This window comes from Budorcas taxicolor, chromosome 11 (genome assembly GCF_023091745.1).
Source record: "Budorcas taxicolor isolate Tak-1 chromosome 11, Takin1.1, whole genome shotgun sequence".
NCBI lineage: Eukaryota > Metazoa > Chordata > Mammalia > Artiodactyla > Bovidae > Budorcas > Budorcas taxicolor.
This window is the reverse complement of record NC_068920.1, coordinates 132,188,700-132,214,483: the sequence shown is the minus strand read 5'-3', so window position 1 is coordinate 132,214,483 and position 25,784 is coordinate 132,188,700. Positions and strand designations below refer to the sequence as shown.

The 25,784-nt window shown below is 44.3% G+C and overlaps 1 protein-coding gene and 1 pseudogene across 1 annotated transcript in view; one reads left to right on the top strand and one right to left on the bottom strand.

Annotated features, from left to right (window-relative positions):
• DPYSL5 (dihydropyrimidinase like 5) overlaps positions 1 to 25,784 on the top strand; it is an 86,002-nt gene that overhangs the window by 30,579 nt on the left and 29,639 nt on the right. The window contains 1 exon segment of the mRNA XM_052649200.1: positions 6,301 to 6,565. Within this exon segment, the coding sequence (XP_052505160.1) occupies positions 6,301 to 6,565 (265 nt within the window).
• Positions 17,386 to 17,483, bottom strand: LOC128057053 (uncharacterized; annotated as a pseudogene).

Genomic DNA, 25,784 nt, shown 5'->3' with positions numbered 1-25,784 from the left:
CAAGATTGTCATGACTTAAGTAGCTCCCAAGACCCCAGCTCCAAATACCATCACGTTGGGATTAAGGCTTCAACATATGAATGTGGGAGAGGTGAGCCTAAACATTCAGTCCATAGCGTGTAATAAGCAGTGGGCCAGACTGGCTCTGTGTATAAGTTATGGGGCATCCCAGTTGGTGCTAGTGGTAAAGAACCCACCTGCCAATGCAGAAGACATAAGAGGCTTCAGTCCCTGGGTCAGGAAGATCCCCTGGAGGAGGGTATGGCAACCCACTCCAGTATTCTTGCCTGGAGAATTCCATGGATAGAGGAGCCTGGCAGGCTACAGTCCATAGGGTTGCAAAGAGTTAGGTTTTGGAATAAAATCAGTGACTCAAAGCATCATAAATGAGTAAAACCAATCCTGACCTTTTTGACCATGACCATTGATAAGGATGTTCTCTGAATATGCTGCCCCGCTAGAGCAGAGGGAAAGACCATCATGGCCTGTAGTATTTGCACTGTTTAAAAGCATGAGTTTCAACAACTGTGCTCAAATCCTTTCTCTCTGGGGGGACTCTCCTAGGAGGTCTGAGGTATCTCCCCATTCACACACCCCCTCACTTTGTTATGTACATATACACGTCGTACACGCACAGACAGCAGGGACACTGTGGGAAAAGATGCCAGTATGTCTTTCTTTTAGCAAAGACTAGCAGGGAGAACTCTAGGAATGAGGTGCTAATGAGGCTACTGGAGGAGGTGAGAAGCATAATGAATGTCAACCATCACAGAAGTCAACATCAAGGCGGGATCAGGAGGAATGAGACATCTTGGTGATACAGACCATTTGGAAATGTGTGGGAGGACACTGGTGTAACAAAAGACATGCCTCCCATCACCAACCTGCTGGTCTCACCCAGTCACAGCTCTGGCATCTGGTACCTGGTGAGAGACACCTAGTCTAAATCAAGTTAGATTTAAGGTCTTTAGGCAAGAAATGTCCCCTTGACACTTTAGCACTTAGTAATGCAATTATTTGTGTGTCTCTCACTCACTAGACTGAGTTTCTTTCTTTTTTAAAAAAATACTTTACTATTTATTTATTTGGCTGTGCTGGGTTTTAGTTGTAGCATGTGGAATCTAGTTCCCTGACCAGGGACAGAACTCAAGAGCATGAAGTGTTTGCCACTGGACCACCAGGGAGGTTCTAAGACTGGGTTTCTTGAGAGCAAGGCCTGTGTCCTTTCAGAGTTGCCTCCAGTGCTTGACACTGGGGAGGAATGAAGTTATAGAATATTTTCATGCACACAAATGTTCATTTTAAAAAGATATTTTCCCAAAACACCTTGGGCAGGGAACTTAAACAACCATGCTACATTATTATCCAAACACCCCAGTCTAGCACTGGAGTGTTCCAAGGCCTTGGTAACCCCCAAAACACTGAAGATTTTCAGGTAGTTGTGATGACTACACCCCCCAATGTGAAGCTGTAAGTCTGCCAGAGGGTTGGAGGGAGCTGACAGTTCTGTGCCAATCAGACCCATCAGTCCGGCCACTGTTTACACTGAAGCCATTATTTACAGGGTTGGTTTCTGGTGAGGACTCTTTCTGGCTGGTAGCTGGCTGCCTTCTCACTGTGTCCTCACATGACCTTTCTTCTGGGCATAAGCACGGTTTATGGGGGTGAGAGTGGGTAGGGGAGAGAGGGAGAGCTCTCTGATGTTTCATCTTATGAGGACACTAATCCTATTTGATCAGGGCTCCACCCTTATGACTTCATTTATCCTTAAAAACTTCCTTAAAGGCCCCATCTTCTAATATAGCCACTCTGGAAGTTAGAACTTCAGCACATGAATTTTGGGAGGACACAAACATTCAATTCATAACTGCTCTAAAAATGATAGTCTGGCTTTCAAACCCTACTCTATTATAAACTAGCTGTGTGACTTTGAAGAAGTTCCTTTAACTTTTCTAAGCATCAGTTTCTTTATGGTAAAACTGGGGGCAATAATAGTATCTATCTCATGGCATTGTAAGAATCAAATAAGATAATGTATATGGTGGGCATTGGGAAGGGTCCAGTATATAGTAGATGTTTGCTAATTGTTAAGATTATTATTAGAATCCTCTAAATTCTGAGAATGAGTTTCCTCTAAAGTAGTCCTAGGAGTCCAGTCCAGTCCAGAGTTCCAGGACTAAAGCAGGCTTCTGTGAATGGGATCCCCCAACCAGAGAGGCTGCAGGACTCCCCAGATTTGCGGGAACCCAGCCTCTTCAGAGCCTGGTTAGCCTTCAGGGATTCCCAACAAAGAAGTGGAAAATGATAGGGTGAGTCATGGTGGCAGCCCAAGTGTTCTAGAGAAGGATTCAGGTACAGCTGTGAGGAGCAGGTCTTTTCTTCATCTCCTCACATAGAGGATGGCAGATGGAGGGACTGAGCCCACTGGACATTAGTGAAGGGTCAAGTTGGAGTCTTTCTGGCTTCTTTGTAGCTTAAAAAACCTTCTTAATACAACTTTTTAGAATTTAAAAGGTAATACAAGTTTAATGTATAAAATCTGAAAAATATAAAAAACTGTCAAGAATGTAAAAATCATCTGAAACTCTTCTACCCAGAGTAACTCTGATAACCTTCCTGTAAGTAACCTTCCCTGTAAGTCCCAGACCCTGGAGTTGTATGACCTCTGATGGGTTACCTGTTATTTCAAAACCTCTATTTCCTTCTCTTAAAATAGAGTTAATACCTCCCCGCCTTCTTACTTCTTGGGCCTGCTATGTGAATTAAATTCCAGGCACAGGGTGTTAGCTTACTAAGAGCCTTGTTACTATTGTTACTATTGAAGAAGACGCCCTTGGCTTACGATGATTCCAGCATCACAGCTCAGACAAGAAACCCCGGTAAATCATTATCACATCACTCTTCCAGGGTCTCCACCCTCCAGGTGTGTGCCATGAGTATGTGTTGTGGATTAATAAGCAAATCAACATTCTCATTTACCGTGCTGACATAATGGCTGGGCAGCAATTTCCCAGCATAAATATTCCTATTTTCCATCTTACTTAAAGTTCTTTTTAAAGGTGAGGATTATATATTTGCACAGAGGATTGTGCATGTCTTATCACCATTATTTCTCACTGAGAACTTGCATCTCTCCTTTTGTGATCACTTCTGGCCTTGGAAGAAAGAGATTGCATCTCTGAAGGCTTTCTGGGCTTCCTTTGGCCAGAAAGGTTTTGTCCATCACCTAAGAACCAAATTCATTTCCTGATTATTGTGTATTAAATTAAAATTCCATTTTTCAGATTTTAGGACAAAAGTTCTCCTGACGTATGTCAGCTTTATTCCAGCTTCAGACAACGGGCTTATTGCTATGACAGTCCCGGTCTCCGCGCCCCTCTGGCCTCCCCGATTCCTCCCCACTGTCTCTACCCAGTTCCTTCCATACTAGGGGAGGGATCCCTTCTCCTCAAAGGTCAGAAGGACGCCTGGCAGGGACTAGATGTTTATGGGAGACAATGTAAGGAAAGGAGGCTTACTCCCAGCCACCTGTCTTATTTCCCAGGATCTCCCAGCAGCAGACCCCAGTGACCAGCCTCTCCTAAGAGCAGGAGGACCTGACAGTCTAAGCTGAATTCAAACTGTAAACTTTCTTTGTGTGGAGATTCCGTGCACTCCAGCCTGGTCAATTTGACAAAACAAAACAAACAAAAAACAACTGCCTAACCAAGCGAGCTCAGGAGAGCAGGCTAAGCTCTCCAACTAGCTGACTTTATTTCCTTACAAGAGTTATTCCTTCAACAGATTGTAAGACCTTTTCATCCTAGGACACAGGCTTCCTGTACCTTGGCTGGTGGCAGGCAAAATAAAATGATGAGGATGAGAGAGAGTGTGTCGCTTTCTTTGCTCTGTTCACAGTGATGTGCTGTATTGGAAGAGGGATGAAAGTTGAGCATTATCCTATATACAGAGTTGCCAAATGTCCCAGACAGCAAATGTGGAATTGGCCTACTCTTTAAACCATTTGATTGTTGGGTGCACAAGTATCAATAGAGGCGGCCATTCATTCATTTTTTTTTTTTTTCACAGTTTGAATTTCCTATATCAGATGCTGGGGGTGAGGACTGGGCAGATAGAGTGCTCACTGCTATGCCTTTGACTTTGAGGACTTAGTGCAGAGGTGAAGACAGATTCCAGTGCCGTAAATTAAGTGAAGGTACTGAGGGAGTCAGGGAAAGCTTCTCAGAAGAGGGGACAATTGATTGGATCCTTAAGAATAAGTTTACTAAGTAAAAATGTCAGCTTTCTTTGAGACCACAATGATGCTGCAGTGTCATTGTGGGAGGGAGGTATATCTCCCTCTGCTTGGTCAGGTTTATATTTTCTAAATCTAAATGAAAAAAAATAAAATTAAATAAATAAATAAATAAATAAAAATAAAAATAAAAAAATAAAAAAATCTAAATGAAAATCATTTCTATTCAGATACCAAATGGTCAAGAGAGTTGCCAAAATCAACCTGCATTAAACACGTATATCAATTAGGGGAGAACTGACGTCTTTTCTGTGTTAAGTCTTCTGATCCATGAACATAGAATGTCTCTCCACTTATTTAGATCTTTGATTTCTTTCACCAGCATTTTGTACTTTTCAGCATACAAATCCTATATGCATTCTTAGATTTATGCCTAAGTATTTCAATTTTCTTGACCATCTATGTGTTCATTGCTAGTATATAAAGAAACAATAGCTTTTGTATGTTGATCTTATACCTTGGGACCTTGCTGAATTCACTTATTTGTTCTAGGAGATTTTTTTGTAGATCCTTCGGGATTTTCTGCATAGCCCCTATCACACCACCTGCAAATAAGAACAACTTTTTTATTTTTCAATTGTTGTGTCTTTCATTTCATTTTCTTTTGTCATATTGCCAGCTAGGACTTTCTCTATTGAATAATAGTGGTAAGAGTAGACACCCTTGGCTTATTCCCAGTTTAGCGGGGAGAATGTTCAGTCTTTCGTCATTAATTCTGACATTAGCTACAGATTTTTTGTTGATGTTCTTTATCAACGTGAGGAAATTAACTTCTATTCCTACTTTCCTGAGAGTCTTCATCATGAATGGTTGTTGTATTTTGTCAAGTGCTTTTTCTGTATCAATTTATATGATTGTGTGATTTTTTTTTCTTTAGCCTGTTAATATGGTGGATTACACTGATTGATTTTCAAAAATTGAGCAAGCTTTGCATCCCTGGAGGTAATCCCATTTACATGGGTGGGATTTTTGAATTCTTTTACATATTGCTAAATTCTGTTTGCTGAGGTTTATTAGAAATTTTTGTATCTACATTCATGAGGGATATCACTTCAGAGGTTTTTTTTTTTTGGTACTGTATCTCTCTATCGTTGGTATCAGGGTAATCCCGACTTCATAAAATGACTTAGGAAGGTTTCCTTCTCTATTTTCTGGAAGGGATTGGTGTTAATTCTTTAAGTGTATGGTAGAGGTCTGTGGCTTTTGAAAAATGGATTCTGGGGGCACAGCCTGAACCAAATAAAGCTGAGTCTTCAGTGGTGGAGCTTGAGCATGGACACTTTTCAAAAGCTCCTCAGATGAGTTTATCAATATGCAGTCAGCTAGGGAGCTTCAGTGTGGTAGTGGACTTCCTGACGCAAACACAGGATGGTGAAGTGCAGCAGAATCTAGCTGAAGAATGGCCTGAATTAAACAGCTGTGAGGCTTGGAGAATCTGGCCCTCTGAAACATGCCCCAGGAGCCTCCAATATCTCCAGGACCATATATGGTTTAGTGGGGACATTCCTCATGTAAGACCTCTGGGTTTGACTTGGCTAGTTAGTAGCCATAAATTCCTTAATAGCAATTTCAGTTTTCTCATCTGTGAAATGCCACTTCTAGGACTGTAGTAATAAAATGAGAACCCAGGTCTCCCACATTGCAGGTGGATTCTTTACAGTCTGAGCCACCAGGGAAGCCCAAAATGAGACAAGAGATATGAAAATTCTTCACAACCCCCACAACATCTTGAGAAGCTGAAAACCGATGTTTCTTTGGGTTCTCGCCTCACCTTAATTGCCGCAGTGTCATGATTCCCAAGTAGTCCTGCTGTGAGGTTATTGGGAGGCCTGTGACCCCAGCTGGCTGGAGGACCAGTGTCCTCAGGCTATGGAGAAACTTCTTCCCCATCCCTGCTCCCTCAACTCTGCCCATTTATTTTGGGCTCTCACAGGCAGGGGTGGGACCTTGGTGACCATGAAAAGGGACTTTGTCTTTGACCAGTGCCCCCCTCTCACCTTTCACAGGAACATGCTTGCCAATTCAGCCAGCGTGCGGATTCTCATCAAGGGAGGCAAGGTTGTGAACGATGACTGCACCCACGAGGCCGATGTCTACATCGAGAACGGCATCATCCAGCAGGTGGGCCGTGAACTCATGATCCCTGGAGGGGCCAAGGTGATTGATGCCACGGGGAAGCTGGTGATCCCTGGAGGCATCGACACCAGCACCCACTTCCACCAGACCTTCATGAATGCCACGTGCGTGGACGACTTCTACCATGGGACCAAGGTAATGCTTCTGGGTGCTGAAGGTGCTTCCTTGGTGGCTTCCTCTGTTTCTGGGCCTGCTCTAGACTAGACCCTCATGAACAGGGTGCTCCCACCGTATTGCTCAAAGAAGAAATTTGGCCTTGAAAGGGGCCACTGTGCAACTAAAACAGGAAATTTTGGGCTAAATGTCATAGATGTCCATGATTATGGAAAACGGAGGCATTTAGGCCCATTTTGCTGATCACATCACTTAAGTGAGGTACCGAGGCCAGAAACTGATTTTATTTTTATGTTTGTATGTCATGTAGTGCCGATCTAGAGGAAGAGGAGAATTAGCTGTTGTTTGTTATTGTGCATGTATTGGGGGGAGGGGGTTGGTCTAACGGACTCCTTTATGTATGACAAGCTAAATAAATTAATTTCCCCCAAGTTGTGAAAAATCGATATGCTTCTTCTAGATTATTTTAATGGTAGAAATTATGAAACAGACATAGTTAGCTATCTTTGATTATCTTTCTTAGCTTGTTATTTTTAAAAACAGCTTGAAAACCACTGGTGGTGGGCCCTCTTTCCAGAGTGAATTATCATGGACAATGTTCAAGAATTACTGAGCTGGGCTTGAGCTGCTTCAATGCAAAATACAAAAATTCAGACCTGTGAAACAAACGAATCAGGACGAAATTACATTTTCTCAAAAGCATCACAAATAGGTTTTTTTCACCATTAGTCTGTGCTCCAGAATCCTGTCATTGCTGTCATCTCTGCATTGTAATTATCTGTCACATGCAGGCTTCTTTCTGAAGCTCAGACTATGGGCTCCTTAAGGGCAAGGCCTGACCGTATTCTTCTGTGTTTCTAGAGCCTGACCCTGACCTAGAATTAGAGTAGCTGACCAGTAAATGTTTGTTGAATGAATAAGTGATTGATATTTATCCATGTGGGTCTCTACATCCAACTGTGCATCAGATTCATCTATGAAAATTTTTTTCAAATGCAGAATTGAATCAGAATCTCAAGGCCCAGAAGTCCCTGGCCTCGGCATCAGCCCTTTGTACAATCTGATCTATAAAGGACTTAGCCTCTAATGTTCGCTGGATAAAAGGAGTCCACTGGCCACTGGCCCAGTGGCTACAGTCCTATGTCCTACTTTGGCCCACTGCTGCAAATCCCCAGTGGCCCTGTACCCTAAAATCTCGCTTTTGTTCTCTCTGGGGTCCTCAGGGAGCCCCTCTCCCATGCTCGGTGCTCTCTCTGGGATCCATATTCCTGGGGGCTTCAGTGCTCCTCCTGCTGGTGCTCCCCAAACCCACCCTAAAGAGCCAGGTTGGGGCAGGCAGAGGCTGGCCTTGGAGTTGCAACATTACAGGCTAGCCCACCTCAAGCAAATGGCCCTGAAGCTCTCCCTGAGGATATGCCTCCTTCCCAGTCCTGGAACAGCAGATCAGACCCCTGAAGGCTGAGCTGTGAGGAGTCACAGTGGCCATAGCCCAGCCTGTGCTGAGGAGAGGATGATATCCCAGGCCACAGCTGCCCACTGGAGCCAAGCCCGGGGAAGAGAGGTGTTCTGTGAACCCTCCCTAGTTTCTCCTCTGAGAATTACTCTGGGGCCATGCAGGTGATGCCTCACTCATGAAATGGGGAGCCCCATCCTCATACACACTAGCAGGGTCCTCTCAAGGGGACCCAGGTGGCAGACAGGGCCTTTCTGAAGTGAATGAGCACTTTCAGCTCACCATGTCGATGCACTTGAGCCCTGCCAGGCCAGGCCTGCTTTGTTTGTGGTTAATTTTTAATTTTTTTTAAGTTTTTTTTTCCTGCACTGAGTCTTTGTTGCTGTGTGCAGGCTTCCTCTGTTTCAGCGAGTGGGGGCTACTCTCTAGCTGTGGTGCCCAGGCTTCTCATTGCGGTGGCTTCCCTTGTTGTGGAGCACGGGCTCTAGGTGCACAGCCTTCAGGAGTTATGGCACGTGGGCTCAGTAGCTGTGGTGCATGGGCTTAGCTGCCCTGCAGCGTGTGGAATCCTTGTGGACCAGGGATCGAACTCATATCCCCTGCATTGGCAGGCAGGTTCTTAACCACTGGACCACCAGAAAGCCCGCTGATTATTTTTATTGAAGACATACAGAGAAGTACACAGATTCTAAGTAGGAAGAATTGTCACACTGAACACACCCTTGTGACCAGCACCCAAATCAAGAAACCAAACATTGCCAGCACCCAGAATTCCCCCTTGTGTCCCCTCCCCAGTCACTACTCCTCACCAAGGAGAACCACTATCCTGACTTCTAATACCATAGGCTTTTTGTTTTGTAAATAACAGCTTAATTGAGATACACGCGCCATACAATTCACCTATTTAAAGTGCAGATGTCAGTGGTTTTCTGTATATTCACCATAGGTTGGTTTTGACTGTGCTTTATGTAAATGAACTCAGGCAGTCTGTCCCCTTGTGTTGACTTCCTTTGCTCAGTATTATTTTTGTGAAATTCACCCATGTTTTTGCACATCATGCTTACTCCACTTTCATTGCTTACTAGCATCCCACTGTACAAAAGCCCATGTAGTACCCAGCCATTCCACCGTCAACAAGGTCATTAGTTCAGGGCTATTACAAATGCTGTGGCTGTGAATGTTGTGTACATGTCATTTAGCAAATGTGTGTACATTTCTGCTAGGCATGTTCCTGGGGGTTGAGAGTACCGGGTCACAGAAGACACACATGTTTAGCTTTAGAAGATGCTGCCAAATCACTTTCCAATCTGGTTGGAACAACGGATACTCCCAGCAGGATTCTAAGAGAGGCCCCAGTACTTATCGTCAGTATAACTCTGATTACCACACCAATCCTTGCTAGGGTCTATACTGCAGTGTGTACCAAAAATAGTGTGCAGGGTGCTGCCTTGCTCCAAAATTGTAGCTTGCTGGTATCCCCCCTCCCCCTCCTTGAGAAATCTTTATTCCAGAGTCAGGTGCCCTGCTGTCACTGTGCTGCCTACCAGCCTGTGGGAGGGCAGGCTGGCCTTCTTTGTCTTCTTTTCCTCGTTGTCATTTGCCAGGGCCTCATTAGCCAGGAGTGACGAGTTTTCCTCTGAGAGCCTGCAGCTCTTTATGGCTGGTGAAGACCTTTGCACGTGCATCTTTGCACAAGGCGGTGGGTAACTTTTGATCTTTTCCAAGCTTCTCATCCATGGAAGCAGCTGCCTCTGGAAAAACATATAAAAGCCCCTGTGAGATTTAAAGATCCTGCTTCTCCCAGTTCCTGCAGGTTCAGGCACCCCCAATCCATGTCAGGTGCTAGTTATAGGAAATGTAAGGCCCGTAGACCCCCAGCCAGTCTGACTGCTTGTGTCACCTAAACTGGGCCTTTGTTATAACCACCCCCTAAGCAAGATTGGACTTTTTGCATGTTTCTTCTTGTGCCCCAGCTTGTATTAAGTGTCTGTTTCACAAACACAGCCCCTGACCCAGTCCTCCCCAGACCCCTTCAGGAGACCCTGGCCAGAGTCCTTGCTTAGACATCCCAGCCTCCTAAGACTGGCTTCCTGCCCTGGTCCTCACTCCCCTCCACTCTTGGATTGCTCCTCCCTTTTGGTACACCTGCAGCTGGATTTTTTGGCTTCCTCTTACCTCTAATTCCCGACAGTCTCCTAGGGCAAGAAACGCTCTCAGAGGCAATGCTGATCTTCGGGATGTGTGGGTTTAATTATTCATATAGCCTGTGTCACTCAAGCCAAGCCTGTGTACCCAGGTAGATCGTCGCTGACCTACTTCGTACCTTCTAAGAGAGGTAGCAGTTGATTTGCTATAAGCAGCTGGGTTTATAATAGAATAATAACCCCAAGGAAAAGCTCTCCTGTGTGATTAGCCTATAGAGAAAGAGAGATCAAGTTGCACCTTTTTGTTCTTGTCCAACAGATCCGCAGGGCCTTGAACTCTGCACCCCCTGAGCTATTGCATGCTTGTCAATTTGGCGGCAGCAGCCAGGGCTGGGAAAACAAAACAGTTGAAAGGCTGGCTTTTCTGCGAGCATCTGGGACTCCATTGTACTAGGTCTAAAGGGATTTCTCTAGCACTTCTTTAACAAATGCTTTGCCCGCCTCTGCTTCTGTTAGAGGCTGTGGCAGGCTCTGCCTGGCTCCCCGGCCTCTGCCCGCCCCCCCTCTCACAGCCCGGTCACTTGATCCTCTTGATCCTCCTGTCCGCCTCCTCCACACCCTCCCAACCTGAAGGCCCGCCCTCTCAGAGGCCCAGGACCCCCTGCTTGTTAAAAATGCCCCCATTGAAGAAGGATGTTATCTCCTTGGGGAGCCTGGGACAGGAGGGGAGGGAGGAGAGCCAGTGACACCAATTGTGTTAACAAAGGTACAGGATTTCACTTGGGTCATGGGGGTCTTTTTATTATTATTCTGCTTAGCCTACTTATGCATTATATTTACTCTTTTGTATGAATCTAATATTACTTAAGAAGAGTGTTAATGCAGGCCGTTGAGCTCCACCCCACCAATGGCTCTCCATGGTCCGGTGGGAATATCAGAATCAGGCTTTTTCAACTACAGGCACAGCCCCTTCACTGAGACGGTGATAAAGGGGGCAGCCATGGACAATGGGAAAAAGCTTCCTGGATGCCTTTTCTGCCTCCCACTCCTCCAAAGATATATTAAGAACCACTGTCCAGGCCAATGGTTTTCAACCTTTGGAAGCAAATTACAGTAAAACTACTCGGGGAATTTTTAAAAAGTATATGTCCAGGCCCCTCCCCTCTGCTGCCCCCCACCCTCCAACCCAGACTAATGAAGTCAACGTCTTTGGGTCTGCCTCTCCCCCATCAGTATGTTTTTTGACGCACTCTTGATGATTCTAACACTAGCGTGTGGATTATTAAGGAACTTTCTCAGCTGTTTTGAATGGCATGTTGTCCTGGCTATTAGCCCTGTTGCCCATCTAACCCTCACCTTATGTGTCAGGCTGATACCTGAATCACCATGGAAAGCTTGGGCCTGCCTCGCCTCACCCTTCCCAGTATTATTTATTTGTTTCTCTCCTTCTAGTTACATTATAGGGGTCCCATGATTAGGCTCCCAAACCCTAGCTTGGGGCCTAGAACCCCTGTACTTGCTAAGTGTGTGTTAGCAAGTGTGTTAACACTTGTGCTGCATTCTGCCCTCCTATCTGTACCCCAGGAGGCAGCATCGGTGAGCTGCGAGCTGGCCATGGTCAAATATTGTCACTGGAAGTCCAGCTGGGCCTGTCCCTTTTCTTTGAGGACCCAGAATCTCCCTCTTGTCTGTGCCAGAGCCATCTGGTCACAGAGACTGCCTCCCACGAACTCAAAATCTGCAGCAGCAGGATATCTATTCTTGTAGTCAAACCACAAGGGGAGCCAAGTCCTAACTGGACGAGTGCTTGGCCAGCATGGACTCAGCCTAGCGGATGTTCAGTGGCACAGGCTAGAATGGCCTCTCTCGTCCCACCCCCAGTGGAGGGTCCTGACCCTCTCCCCTTCTCCCACTGCAGAGGACTAAACCTGTCAGAGTCCTGAGATACAACACACTAGGACATGAATAAATTCCCTTTGGCATCCAGCCTGCCAACATTCTTACCAAGCAGCCCATTTATCCACTGGGCAGACTGTTTTTACTAATAGGCCACTGAAGCTTGCTGCTTTGGAATTAAACCTGTAAATGCTGCTCACTTCCTTTCTTCTTGACTCCAGTATTCTGTCCATTTCTGTTTAATTCTAGCTAAAATGTCTTTCCAGTCTTTTAGCTTTGCCTAATACTTCCTGCTTATTGAGATCCAGACTGATACGGTCTTGCTTATTAATTGATATTCCCAAGTTCACTTCATTCCTCTAAAAAGCAGGAGAGACCTTAGAAATCTATCTTAGAAATCTTAGAAGTCTCCCACCCTGCTATTGTAGGGAGAGAGAGTGAAGGAGTTGCCCCAAGTCCCAGATGTAGTTGGACCAGAATGTAAGTTTCTTAGTCTGAGGCCCTTTTTACCCTATCAATCAGGGGCTCCCGAAACCCCAGATCTAGTCAGTCACCCCTTTCAGACAGCCTAGGACCTCTCTGTGGGCTGCATGCAAATAGTTAACTCGACAGTGTATGGCTCCAAACTTGCCTGGACCAAATAAAGGCATCACAGAACTGATGTGTCAGGTAGACCGTGGAGTGAGATTTCTGCCTCTCTGAGATGGTGGCTTTATTAACACGCCACTGTCCGTAGAGGAGTAACATTGATGCCAGTGCCTTAGAGCTGACTGTTTTTACCATCTGCAAACAGTCATTGTGAGGATTAAACAAGATGATGCATGAAAAACACCTCACCCAGTCTTTGGCACAGAGGACATGCATGATCAATGTCCGTCCCCAGGCTGTGACTACCTGCTTCCACCCTAGGCCTGGCCCTGGCTCTCTCTGGTCTCTTGGGTTAGTTGATCCAGCCACTTGGGCTTTGCAGTGAGACTGTTCTGCTGTCCATGTAGTGCCCATGCTGCCTGTGTCCCCGGTTTAACCAACAGTGTCATGTCCTGCTCAAGAGCTTGCAGTGACTCCCTGCTATCTAGTCTGGAATCCTGGATCTTCACCCTGGATGGCTTCCCCATCTGACCTTCCTCGCCATTCAGTCCTAACTCCCAACACATGCCCATTCACCAGGAAAGGGGTTTTCTCAGCCCCCTCCTCTATGGACATCCCATGCTCCCTGCTGCCGCCCATTCCCACCCATCCACATAAGACCTTCACCACCTACCAAGCTCATGTCATGTCTTTCCTCCAGCTAATTCAGCTCCAGGAATCCACTTTTTTTTCCCCCAGCTGAAATAATGGGTTATTCTGGGGCTTTCTAATTGCTTCCCGTGTAATGTTTGTCTCTTAACTGATTTGAAAACTTTGAGGGGCAAAGACCACAATTTATATCTAACTTGTGACTCATCACACAGGCTCATTTAGCTTTAAACATGGAGTAGATGCTCAATAAATAGATGAATGTCAGCATAGAGTGGCAGCTGTGAGCACAGACTCAGATAGACACACCGGAGTCTGAGTTTGAATTTCAGCTCCATATTTACTGGCTGTGTGATTTGGAAAAGTTAATCTCTCTGTGTCTCTGTTTCCTGGAAAGTGGAGATTATGATAATACTTTATGGGTGTTACTACTGGTAAAAAATTTAAAATAGTACTTCATAGTTCCCTGGTGGTCCAGTGTTTAGGACTCAGTGCTTTCACTGCCATGGCCTGGATTCAGTCCTTGGTCGGGGAACTGAGATCACACAAGCTGCCTGGCTAAAAATAAAAAATGAACAGAATAAAAAATATATTTAAAAGATAGTACTTGGTGTTTACTAAGCACTATATGACTGTTGGTTAAATAGATTCTGCTGATTGAGGACCAACCCCTGGAAAATCCATTTGTACAGTCTCCTCAGGAGCTGTTAGACATCAACTAGGAACCTAAGAAAAACTGGTTTCCATCTCTATAGTCAGGGTTGACTCTGTTGCAGATTTCAAATGCAGCCTATATAGTACTGGTGATGATTTTCAGATCATTGTCTCTCTCCTTTCTTTCTCTTAGAAACAGAGACAGCTAGTCATAAACCCAGCAGGCAGCAGACACTATTTAAAGATGTCCAGCTTCCAATCAGATATCTCCTGTTAGGAAAGTTGGCTGACGACTTTCATTCTAACATCTACATTAACCGGCAGGCCAACACATAGGCCAGGTGACCCTTCTTAGAACAAGTGTGGGAGAGGAGATCTATCGTTTCTTACACATTTTTACATCTAGTTGGGGAAGAAATCTCCTATGGTGACCAAGCAGCTCCTCAATTCCTAGAATAAGAGTGTTTGCAAAGAACTGATCTATACAGAGATATTGTTGCTTTTTAAAACTTTTGGTTCAAGAATAAAGATAAATGTATCCTTTGTGATTAAACCCACACATCTTGGAAACCTTTCATACCTCATAAGGTTCTGCTTTTATACTCTCATCCTCTGGGGTTTAAAAAAAGATCAAGAAAAATACATCGTGTATTGTATGTATATTTTGGTGATGCTATAGTACATGAATGCTATCTTTTTCTTCTTCCTTTTTTCTTAAGGCTTGCATATTTTTTAATATTTTAAGAAATATTTCAATAGGGTCTTATAGAATGGTTCAAAAATCTCAGTAGGAAATATCTCTTCTCCCAACTCTCACTGAGGTTGCCTCCAATCTGAAGTCACCATATGTCTATGTTGAAGGTCAGGTACATGTCTTAGAAAGGTCCATTGGCAGGTAGAAGTGTGTGTAGACGCCACATTTTTCCCCTTGGTTGTTTCTGCCTCATTTTCCCCTAAGCCTATCCCTGCCACCAATACATTTTTCTCTCCTTCAGATCCTTTTTTCATTTCTTGTTAATTAAAAATTAGGAGCTAAGGACTAAGATCCCTAATTTTGTGACTATATGAAGATAAAGCTGTAGGCCAACTATAGTTAAGAACTTTCTTACTTACCAATGTTTATCTCTTACACTATACACACACACACTTAGACACTCGCACATACTCTCACACAGTATCACAGTCACTCTCACACACACACACATGAACTCACTCGTACACACTTTTAGAGTTGGAAGTGCCATTGCAGATTAGTGAATTCATCCTCTAATCTATAAATAACTTTCTGCTTTAGATTTAAACTCTCTACAGTGGTCTCAGTATTTAAAAATAAAATTAAACTTGATATACATTGGTGAACTTTGTTCTTGGGAAGAGTATGTATAGAACGAAGAAGATCATGATTGGGTAACCCAGGAAGACACTTTAAAGAAAAAAAAAGGAGACACAGATTCCATTCCCTATCCAAGAAGATCCCATGTGCCGCAGGGCAACTAAGCTTACTGGCCACAACTATTGAGCTTGTGCTGTAGCGCCTGGAAGTCATAACTGCTAAGCCCACGTGCCACAACTACTGAAACTCGTGTGCCCTGGAGACCGTGCTCCGCAACAAGAGAAGCCACCAATGAGAAGCCCTCGCACTGCAACTATACAAAGCGCCTGCTCACTGCAGCTAGAGAAAAGCCCACCCAGCGATGAATACCCAGCACAGCCATAAATAAATAAATAAATAAATAAATAAATAAAATTTTTACAGAGAGCTAATGGAGAATATACCTTGATTCCTTTCCCACTTAAAAAAATATCTGATAGAAAAATTCTTTAAAAAAAAATTTTTTTTTTAAGTGTTTAACACTTTTTTCTCCAACAACTTGATTAAGGTATAGTTGGCATATAGTAAGTCTCATTTGTGTTTTTGGCCATGCCTCGAGGCATGTGGGATCTTATTTCCCCAACCAGGGACAGAACCCATTCCCCCTGCATTGGAAGCTCAGAGTCTTAACCACTGGACCACCAAGGAAGTCCCCTCACATTTTTAAAATGTATACTTTGATATGCTTTGACATATGTATATACTGTAAAGCCATCACTATTAATATAACAAACATATCCATCACCCTCCAAAAGTTTCTTTGTGTCTCATAATCCTTTCGTGCTCCAAGTAAGTACTGATCTGTGTTTTGTCACTATAGATTAATTTGTGTTTTTAATATTTATATACAAATGGAATACTACAGTATGTATTTTGGTCTGGTTTCTTTGACTTAGCATTATTAAGTTTTTGGCTATTACAGATAAAGCTACTGTGAATATCTGTATCCATATGTTTGTGTTGACATATGCTTACTATTCCTTGTGGAATTACCTAAAAGTGGGATGCCTAGAATATACGGTCAGTACACATTTAGCTTTTTAAGAATTGCCAAACTGGTTTCTAAAGTGCTTGTGACATTTTCTGCTCCTTCCACATTTTGTCATCACTTAGTTATGGTCAGCCTTCTTGTTTTAGCCGTTCTAACAGATGTATCAGCCGTAGTTCACTGTAGTTTTAAACTGCATTTCCCTAGTGTTGGATGTCTCTACACGTGCTTGTTTTCCCTCTGTCTGTCTTTGGTGAAGCATTTGCGTCTTTTCCCTATGTTTTGAGTCATTGGGTCTTTTTTTAATGAAATATAAAGAATAGGTAAATATTTTTTTTTCTTTCTGAGCTTAGTTGCTCAGTCACGTCCTACTCTTTGTGACCCCATGGACACTAGCCCGCCAGGCTCTTCTGTCCATGAGGGATTCTCCAGGCAAGAATACTTGAGTTGCCATATCCTCCTCCAGGGGATCTTCCCAGTTCAGGGGTTGAACCCAGGTCTCCCACATTGCAGGTGGATTCTTTACTGTCTGAGCTACCAGGGAAGCCCAAATATTTTTTTCTTTCTAGTTTTATTGAAATATACTTGGTATAAGCACTGGTATGAGTTTAAGACGTATAGAATAATGATTTGATTTATATATGGCATGAAATGATGACTCCCAATAGGTTTAGTAAATATCCATCATCCCATATGTTAACAAATACAAAATAAAAGAAAAAGAAAAAGGCTTTTTTTCCTTGTGATGAGAATTCTCAGGATTTACTCTCTTAACAGCTTTCACTTATAGTATTCAGCAGTGTTAATTATATTTATCATGTTGTATATTACATCACTGGGCTTCCCAGGTGATGCAGTGGTAAAGAATCCACCTGCTAATGCAGGAGACGCAAGAGATGTGAGTTGGATCCTTGGGTCAGGAAGATACCCTGGAGGAGGAAATGGCAACCCACTCCAGTATTCTTGCCTGGGAAATCCCATGGACAGAGAAGCACAGAGGGCTACAGTTCATGGGGTTGCAAAGAGTCGGACACCACTGAGAGATTGCGCACAAATACTTGCACGTTACAACCCTAGTACTTATTGACCTTATAACTAAAAAACGTGGAATGCTTCACAAGTCCGTGTGTCATCCTTGTGTGGGGACCACGCTAATCTCCGTATTGTTCCAAGTTTACTGTTGCTGAAGTGAGCACTATATGTCTTCCTTTTTTGTTTGTCTTTAATTAGAGGATAGTTGTTTTACAGATCGTTTCTGCCATACATTAACATCAATCAGCCATAGGTGTACATATGACCCCTCCCTCTTGAACCACCATCACCCCACCTCCCACCTCATAATTGTCTTCTTTTTATTGGGCTGTCAGAGTTGCTTAAACATTCTAGCTACAAGTCTTGTTGGGTATATTTTTTGCAAATGTCTTCTCTCAGGCTTTCCTCTTGATTTTCTTAACACTGCCATTGGAAGAGCAAAAGTTTTTCATTTTGAAGTCAGTTTATAGATTCTTTCTTTCATAGTTTGATTTTTGTGTTGTAAATTGAGAAATTTTTCGCAAAATCCAAGGTCATTAAGATTTTCTTCTATGTTTTCTTTTGGAAGTTATATAATACTAGCTTTTACATTTAGGTCTGTGATTCATTTTAAGTTAGTTTTTAAATACGATATTCAGTTTGTCACATAGGGCTATCCAATTTTTCCAGCATCATTTGTTGCAAAGATCATCCTGTGTCAAAAATCAGTTGACCATATATGTGTTGGGTCTATTTGAGCACTCTTTTTTCTATTCTTCTGATCTATTAATCTATCTTTATACCAATATGACATATTATAGTTTTACAAGTCTTGAAAGCCAGTAGTACATTTTCCAACTGACCATTTATTATTATTATCACTTTATTACTTTATTGCCCTTTATAATAATTATTATTAATAATATTTAAATTATTTATTTATTTATTTGGCTGTGTCCAGTCTTCATTGCAGCACACAGGATCCTCAGACTTCCTGTGGCATGTGGAATCTTTTTAGTTGCAGCAGTTGAACTGTTAGTTGGGGCATGTAGGATCTATTTCCCCAACCAGCAACCAAACCCTCAGGTCTTCTGCATTGAGAATGTGGAGTCTTAGCCACTGGACCACCAGGGAAGTCCCTGTCCTTCTTTTTCAAAGTTGTTTTGGCTATTCTGTCTCCTTGGAAGCAAACTTTTTTAGTGCCGGCTGTAAACTAAAAACTTAAGAGAACTGTAAACTGAGTGCATTAAACATTTTCAGCCCTTAGCATGGTCCCTTTCTGTTAGCTAAAAGTAAAGAATTTTCTCTACAATTTTCTAGTTATTTGGAGAGAAAAAAATTGGTGATATGTGTGTGTGTGTGTGTGTGTGTGCATGTGCTGAAAGAAACTTAATTGGGTGCTGGGGGTTTAGATGAGGTTCATACGGATGTTGTCTTCTGTGGTACTTGACTACATATTGATCTTGATATATTATCTTCACAAGATCCAGATCTTTCTTACAATAAATTATGATGTCATAGGGAAGAGTTTGCTCTGCTCCTTCTTCCTCCCTCTTTGTCTTACATTTAGAGTTAGCAGAGAAGAGACACAGACTAGATTAGGGGAAAACTTCCATGAACTGAAATTCTATCCGTTTAGCTGTTGCCCCTCTCAAGCTTTCCCTCTGTCAGGTTTCCTTTCTGTCTGGTACCCTTTTTATCGCCAGGCCTAGGCTGTAGGTGTGCCTTTCCTGGTGTGCTGCCCTGACTCTCACTTTGCCAGTCTTAAGAAGCTGCATTTTATTTTATTTTTTATTATTTTTTGGCTGCACTGTGCAGCCCGTGGGATCTTTGTTCCCCAACCAAGGATTGAACCCACACCCCCTGCATTGGAAGCACGGAGTCTTAACCCCTGGACCACCACGGAAGTGTCCTGCCAGGCTTAAAATAACTAGAGCACATATTGGGCCAAGCAGTCAAGCTCTGAATCTCTAAGTCCCAGACTTAGAGGCCCATCAAAGAGTCTATTTTTCCTGCTGTGTGGAAAATACAATGTTCAGAATGGAGCCTGTGGAGCCTCTGGTGGGTTCGGGGCTCCCAGACCCCCAGCTGGCCCCTGGCAGTGCCTGGCTCTCTGTGGGACCTGCAGCTAGCTTCCAGCCCTGTCCCCTCCAGTAGGGCTGGTCTGAGGTGTCAGTTCGGCACTTCTGTATTCCTTACACCCTTTTCATGATCTTTTAAAGTCTCCCACAGGCAGGCCTTCTTTTCCTTCCTTTCCAGGTAGGGTAGCTGAGTCTCAGAGAGTGAAATACTGTGAAAGTTTTTAAGTACAGGCATGGGCCTTGGTACTGCCCCAGCCTTGACTCTGGCCCACATTCCCCAACATCAGTGACCAGGGTGGCCACTGGGCAGCCTCCCTCAGCAGTTTGACACTGTTATCACTGAAATTTGGGACCAAAATGAAGACTCGCCAACATTGGAGTAGATGAGGGAAGAAGAGCAAGTGGGGTTACGTGTGGTTTATTTCTGGACTGATGATAAACCGCTCCTCTCCGGCATCTGTGGGCGACCTGGGCTTTTAATAAAGATGGTCATGCCCTGCTTGCCTGTAAACTTTGCCCCTTTGGGTTCGGAAGGGGCTTTGCTAAGGAGGAGGATTACAAAAGGCGTCTCTGGGCTCTATTTTGGAACAGTTTTCTGAGGCCCCTTGCCTTCTCAGAAGCTGGCAGCCACTTTCTCTCTGCCACATAACTCCCTCTGAGAATCCTCTCCGGTCTCCATGGTAACTGCATGTCGGGAGACAGCCTGCTCTGTTCTGTGGCTTTGTATTAAACACAATGAATTTAAATCGGGTGCTCGGCAGTGAAGATAATCATTCTGGATTAGAGAGACGCCTGGAGCTCCTTGTTTCATAATTTTAGATGTTGGCACAATTCTCAGCTTTCGTCCTTGTAATTCAAGCCCAAGCCCCACCTACCCCTCTGTTTCTAAACTGCAGTTAGATCCAATTTCACTTGGGCTTTCCTCCATCCTTTGACAGAGGAATCTTGGAGCCCGGGAACCCTGCAGTCATGCCAGGGCTATCCTGATCCCTGGAAGGGGCGGTATCGTATGAAAGAGACATGGGACTCCAGAAACAGATGGACACTCATTCCGTCTGGCTGCGTGATTTCCTCTGAGCCCCATTTTTCTTATCTATAAAATGAGAAGAGTAAGCTCTACCCTATAGAATCATATGTTTTTTTTAATTTTAATTGTGATTATATATATATATATATATATATATATATATGGGGCTTCCCTGGTGGCACTGGTGATGAAGAATCTGCTTGCAGTGCAGGAGACGCAGAAGACTCGGGTTTGATCCCTGGGTCAGAATATTCCTGCCTGGAGAATTCCATGGACAGAGGAGCCTGGCAGGTCACATTTCATGAGGCCACAAAGAGTCGGTCTCGGCTAAGCACACACACAAGATACATATAAATAAGATTTCTCATTTTAACCATTTTAAGTGTACAGTTCAGTGACATTAAGTACATTCACAATGTTGTCACCACAATAATCCATCCCCAGAACTTTTCCATCGTTCCCAACTGAAACTCTGTCCTCAGTAAACACTAATTTCCATTCTCCCCACTCCTCCCAGCCGCTGGAAAGCACCATTTTACTTTCTATCTCTATGAAGTTGATTACTCCAACTTAATGAAAGTGGGATCATGCAGTTTTTGCCCATTTGTGAATGGCTTGCTTCACAGAGCATAATGTCCTCAAGATTGAACCATGTTGTAGCGTGTGTCATGATTCCCTTCTCTTTTGAGGCTGGATAACGTTCACTTCCACTTTATGTACATACCACATTTTGTTTATCCATCCATCTGTCGATCGACACGTGGTCGCTTCTGCATTTTGGCTGTTATGAAAAATACTGCTACGAACATGGGTATACAGATATCTGAGTCCTTGCTTTCCATTATAGAGTCATTTTGAGGACCAAATAAGGTAATAAATATTAAGAACATTGCCCAGAGCAGGCTGTCAGTAAATGTTCATTTCACTCCTGAAAGTGAGTTCAGCCCAGGTTCTGCCTGCCACAAGGGTCCGATGGCTTCTGTGGGAGGAGGTCACCTTGTGCTATTGGGCTGCTTCTGTGTGCCTGGGACATGTGAATCTGTTGAGCCTGGGGAATTAACACAATTCATTTCAGGGTTTAAAGGGCCTGTCTTACCTATGGAAATGTGTGTCGTTTCATGATGAAAACCATGCATGTTTTTACATTTCTCCCACCATTTGGTATTCATGTATTCCCAATTACAAAGTGAGAAAATGTTATGGCTGATGTATATAGTTCCCTATTTCTGGTCTATTTTAAGTATAGCCTCTGGGAGACCCTGAATATGCAGTGGGATCGCTCCAGGCTATGAGGCTCTGCGCTTAATTGTTATTGGTTAGTATCAGATCTATTCTCCATGTTACCCAAGAGTATGAGATTTGGAGGAAAAATACCTAGATCCCAGTCTTGTCTCATCTCTCAAAAACGGAGATGGTGGAAACATCTGTCCAACCCAGTGTTTGTGAAGATTAGGCGAGGGCAGCCTTTGCTGTGCAGGTGACTCTCCTTGTTCACTTCTTGGGGGCCACGTTGCAATCTTGGTCTGCATCCCTCCATGAGAGTTTCTCTGGGTCTAGTTTCTTCTGAAGGTTTCCATGATGGGGATTACTCTCTTGCTGCCTGGGGCCCCTCCAGGGATGAGAATGCCAGAGCCGAGGAAGCATCTTTCTCTGCTGGGTCCTCTGAAATTAGCCTTTCCAGACAGCCAGAGCTTCTGCCACCAGCCCTGGAGAGGGCCAGCACCTCTTTGTCTTCGGGAATTTGCAACAGAGGGGAAAAGGGAGCAATGCACAGCCTCCTTCTGACCGGTGCCTGACCCAGCTGCTCCCCGCAGAGTGGCGATCAGGTCTGCTCTTTATTAATGGGGCTGAAGGGGGGAGGGGATGTGGGATTTCACACTGAATCTTGGAACTTTCTCTCAGCAGGCCTGTTCTTGCTTGCATCTGGTTGTGTTTTGTGTGCCCAGGGCCTACCTGTGCAGCAGGAGCCAGGCCAGCTTAAATCGGGCTTCCCGAGTGGATATGCCCACTGTCCTTGAGATCTGCAAGTTACCCTGGTCTGCTCGCCCCTGGGAGTGGGGCCTGAGTTTCCTGCAAGGGTGTCTTAACTTCTAGGGCAGCTCACCTCTGCTTGAAGCCAGTGAGCCAGGAAGATGCTTGCTTTGGTGACAGGGTTTTCTTGGCTTCCATAACCCCATGCCAGCCTGCCCTTCCTCCTCCATCTTGGCTCTCTTCCCCGTGGCCTTGTCTTTGTCTAACTCCTCTCCTCTGTGGTCGCCTCTCGGGATCCTATCCCAGATTGCCTTCCCCTCTTCCCCACCTTCTCTCCCCAGGTGATCTGTTACTGATGACTCCCGCGTCTGCAGCTACATCTTAGGCACCTCTGCGCACCTGCCTGAAACTCAGCACATCCACCACAACCCCACTCCTCTACTGGGGACCCCTCCTTCCAGGAATGGCACCCCCATCGTCCCAAGCCAGAGTGCACTTGCTCAAGACCACGGGACTCCTCAGACTCAGGTCTGCCAGGCTCCAGAGTTCAGGCCTTTCCTACCAGAGCCTCCCACCTCCACGCACTATCAGCAAATAGAAACATATCTTGAACAAATGCAAAAATTCAAATGTCACTCTCAGCCCCAACCTGACTCTGCTCTGGGACCCCTCCCTGGTTTTGGCTCTGCTGGACCTCACCTGGACCCCTTTGTTGGCCGTCCCTGGCCCCTGGGTGCCCAGTCCCTTGGCAATCCCAGCCTGATTTCTCTGTCCCTGCTCCTGACTTCACAGAACTGGCCCCTGAACATGGCATGTTCAGTTCAGCCCTCTCTTGTTGGTTCTGTAGTGCATTTTCCGTATGCTTTTCTTTACCTCCATCTTGGCTCAGACCAGCACTTCTCATTTTCCCAGAACTTTCCCTCTGTTTTGCTAAGTCTGGGACCAAGGGCCTGGGCACCCTCAGCTCCCCTCCATGTCACCTCAGATCACCTCCTCCTCTATCCACCTCCCTCTAGAACGGACGGGGAGAGACTTCATTCCTAGCCTAATAGAAGTGCAACCCTCAGTCTCTTTACCTGAACAATGGGGATAATACATGTATTTCACAGGACTGTTGTGAAAAACAAGCACAGAGCATGTGCTCAGTGGATGTTGGTTATAGTTAGTGATTTCACCTCTGCTCCTGGGTCTCAGTCAGCTCTACCTTAAGATGTCTAAAAACTCTCATCTGTCCTAAATTTGGTGGCTCCTCTCCTGATACTGTTTTTTCAGCCATATAGTCATAAAACCTCCTCTGTTATTTATATCACATCTTCTTCTGTCATTAAACCTAGTTGCTGCTTCTTCCTAGAAATGGGTTTCACATATGACCTTCATCCCAATCCCCAAGTTGAGGTTCATTATCTAAGCACTGCAGTTGAGTTTGCACGGCATAGTCAGAGTCATGTTATGGAGTCTGATTTTCATGTTCTCTCTCTGCCCAGAAGCCTGTCATGACTACAGACATGTCCCAGGATGGGCGTGACCAGAGTCATCTCTGTAAATGTGCTCCTAAACCCCCACACTCCCGAAGCCCCTCATCACCACCACCTCCACAACACACTTTGCTGACCGATGGAATCCAAGGTCACCAAGGCCCACCCACTTTGGTCATAATCAGTCCTGCCTCAACCAAACCAGCCAGGTCTTTTCTCTGTCCTCCAGCAGTGTCCCCAGCTCTTCCCACATAATTTCTTGCCCCAGAGGGTCATGTCCTGCCCACTTCCAGCCTTCAGCCTTCCCATCCTATTGTGTCCTTCCCCTCTCCCCGTCTTTTGTTGAACTTGATGATGCTGTCACCATTGAGGAAAGTTATCTTATGCTGCTTTGTACTCGTTATTTTGAAGTCATTTCTATTAGAAATGAACCTTTTTGTCTTATTTGGTTTGCTAACCGTACTTGTATTTCTCACATAAGCATTTAAGGTACTTATATTTCTCACTTCTTCTGGAGCATCTGATACACTTAACATGGTGTGCACATTCGTGTTACCCAGAAATTATGCTTAGTGTTCATTAACTATAATAGTTATAATAGTAGTATAAATCACTCGTATTTACTGGGCTCCTACTATGTGTGGGTACCATCCTCAGTGCTTTACACACATTATCTCATTTAATTCTCATAGTAACCCCACAAGTGATGTATTATTACTCCATTTTACCAATGAGGAAAATGAAGCTCAAAGAGATTAAATAATTTGCCCAAGATTTTACAACCATGAGTGATGGAGCTAAGATATAAACCTAGATCTGTCTGCTTCTTGTCACTCAACCATTTTGCCTCTTAATATAGGAATAATGTGCTTTTAAACGGCAGGCAGATTAAGTGTGGGAAAATGTTCTTTTCCCAAAGTATATTGCAGGTTGAATGTTGCCTGTCTCCTCTGCTGAAAATTCAAAGAATGAAGGATGAGTTTTAGATATGGTAATGCTGTGAGAGCACAGCAAGGTCAGGAAGCGGGACCGTGCCCTGGATGAGGCAATAGAGGCTGGGACCCAGAAGGTAGGAGTAAAAAGTAAAAGGAAGTTTAGAAGTGCAATTCGTTATAAATATGCAATTTAGAGAAAACCAGTCAGCTGCAGAATGAACTCAACAGGTCAATAAAAGGCCTGGGAGCTGTGTGCAGCTGGAGGAACAATCATGCATTCCTTGGTATCTGGGAGAAAAGGTGTTTCAGGGGAGGGTTTGTGTTGTCTTGTTTATTTTTCAGAGAAAATGAGCATTTGATAAAAAGTGTTGGGGAGACTCTAAACGAAGACAGAAGGGGACTTCCCTAGTGGTCCAGTGGTTAAGACTCTGCACTTCCACTGTAAAGCACATGGGTTCGATCTCTGGTTGGGGAATAGGGTGCAACCAAAAAAGATAAAAATAAATTAAAAAAAAAAAAATAAGAGGGTGGAGGCAGTGGTCAGCATTCCAGTGGCCTGGCAGGGAGTTATGGCAGAAAGAGTCATGGTCCTGAGCCCTCAACGTGAGCTGGATGAATTGACAGTAAAGCCAACGTAAACTTGTTAAAAGCATGATTTCCCTAGATCAGGTCAGTGCAGCTGATAAAAATGTGGGACTCCTCATTCAGAAATTATCAAGAATTTCAAGATGACAAGGATTAAACCAGGACAGAGCCCTTCTAAGTGCAAGGCACTGTGGGACTGCATAAGCCATATACCTATGGAGCTGGCTTTGGCTGGTGGCTGTATGTTTCAGGATGAGAATGGTGTTTACTGAATGCTAGGCATGGTTCTAAGTACCGTCATACATCATCTCATTTGACAAAATGCTCAGGTCCTTTTGAGCATCTCTCGAATCCCAAGGAGCGCTGCTGCTTAAGAGCTGGCTTTCCAGAGGGCTCATAAGCAGCCAACAGA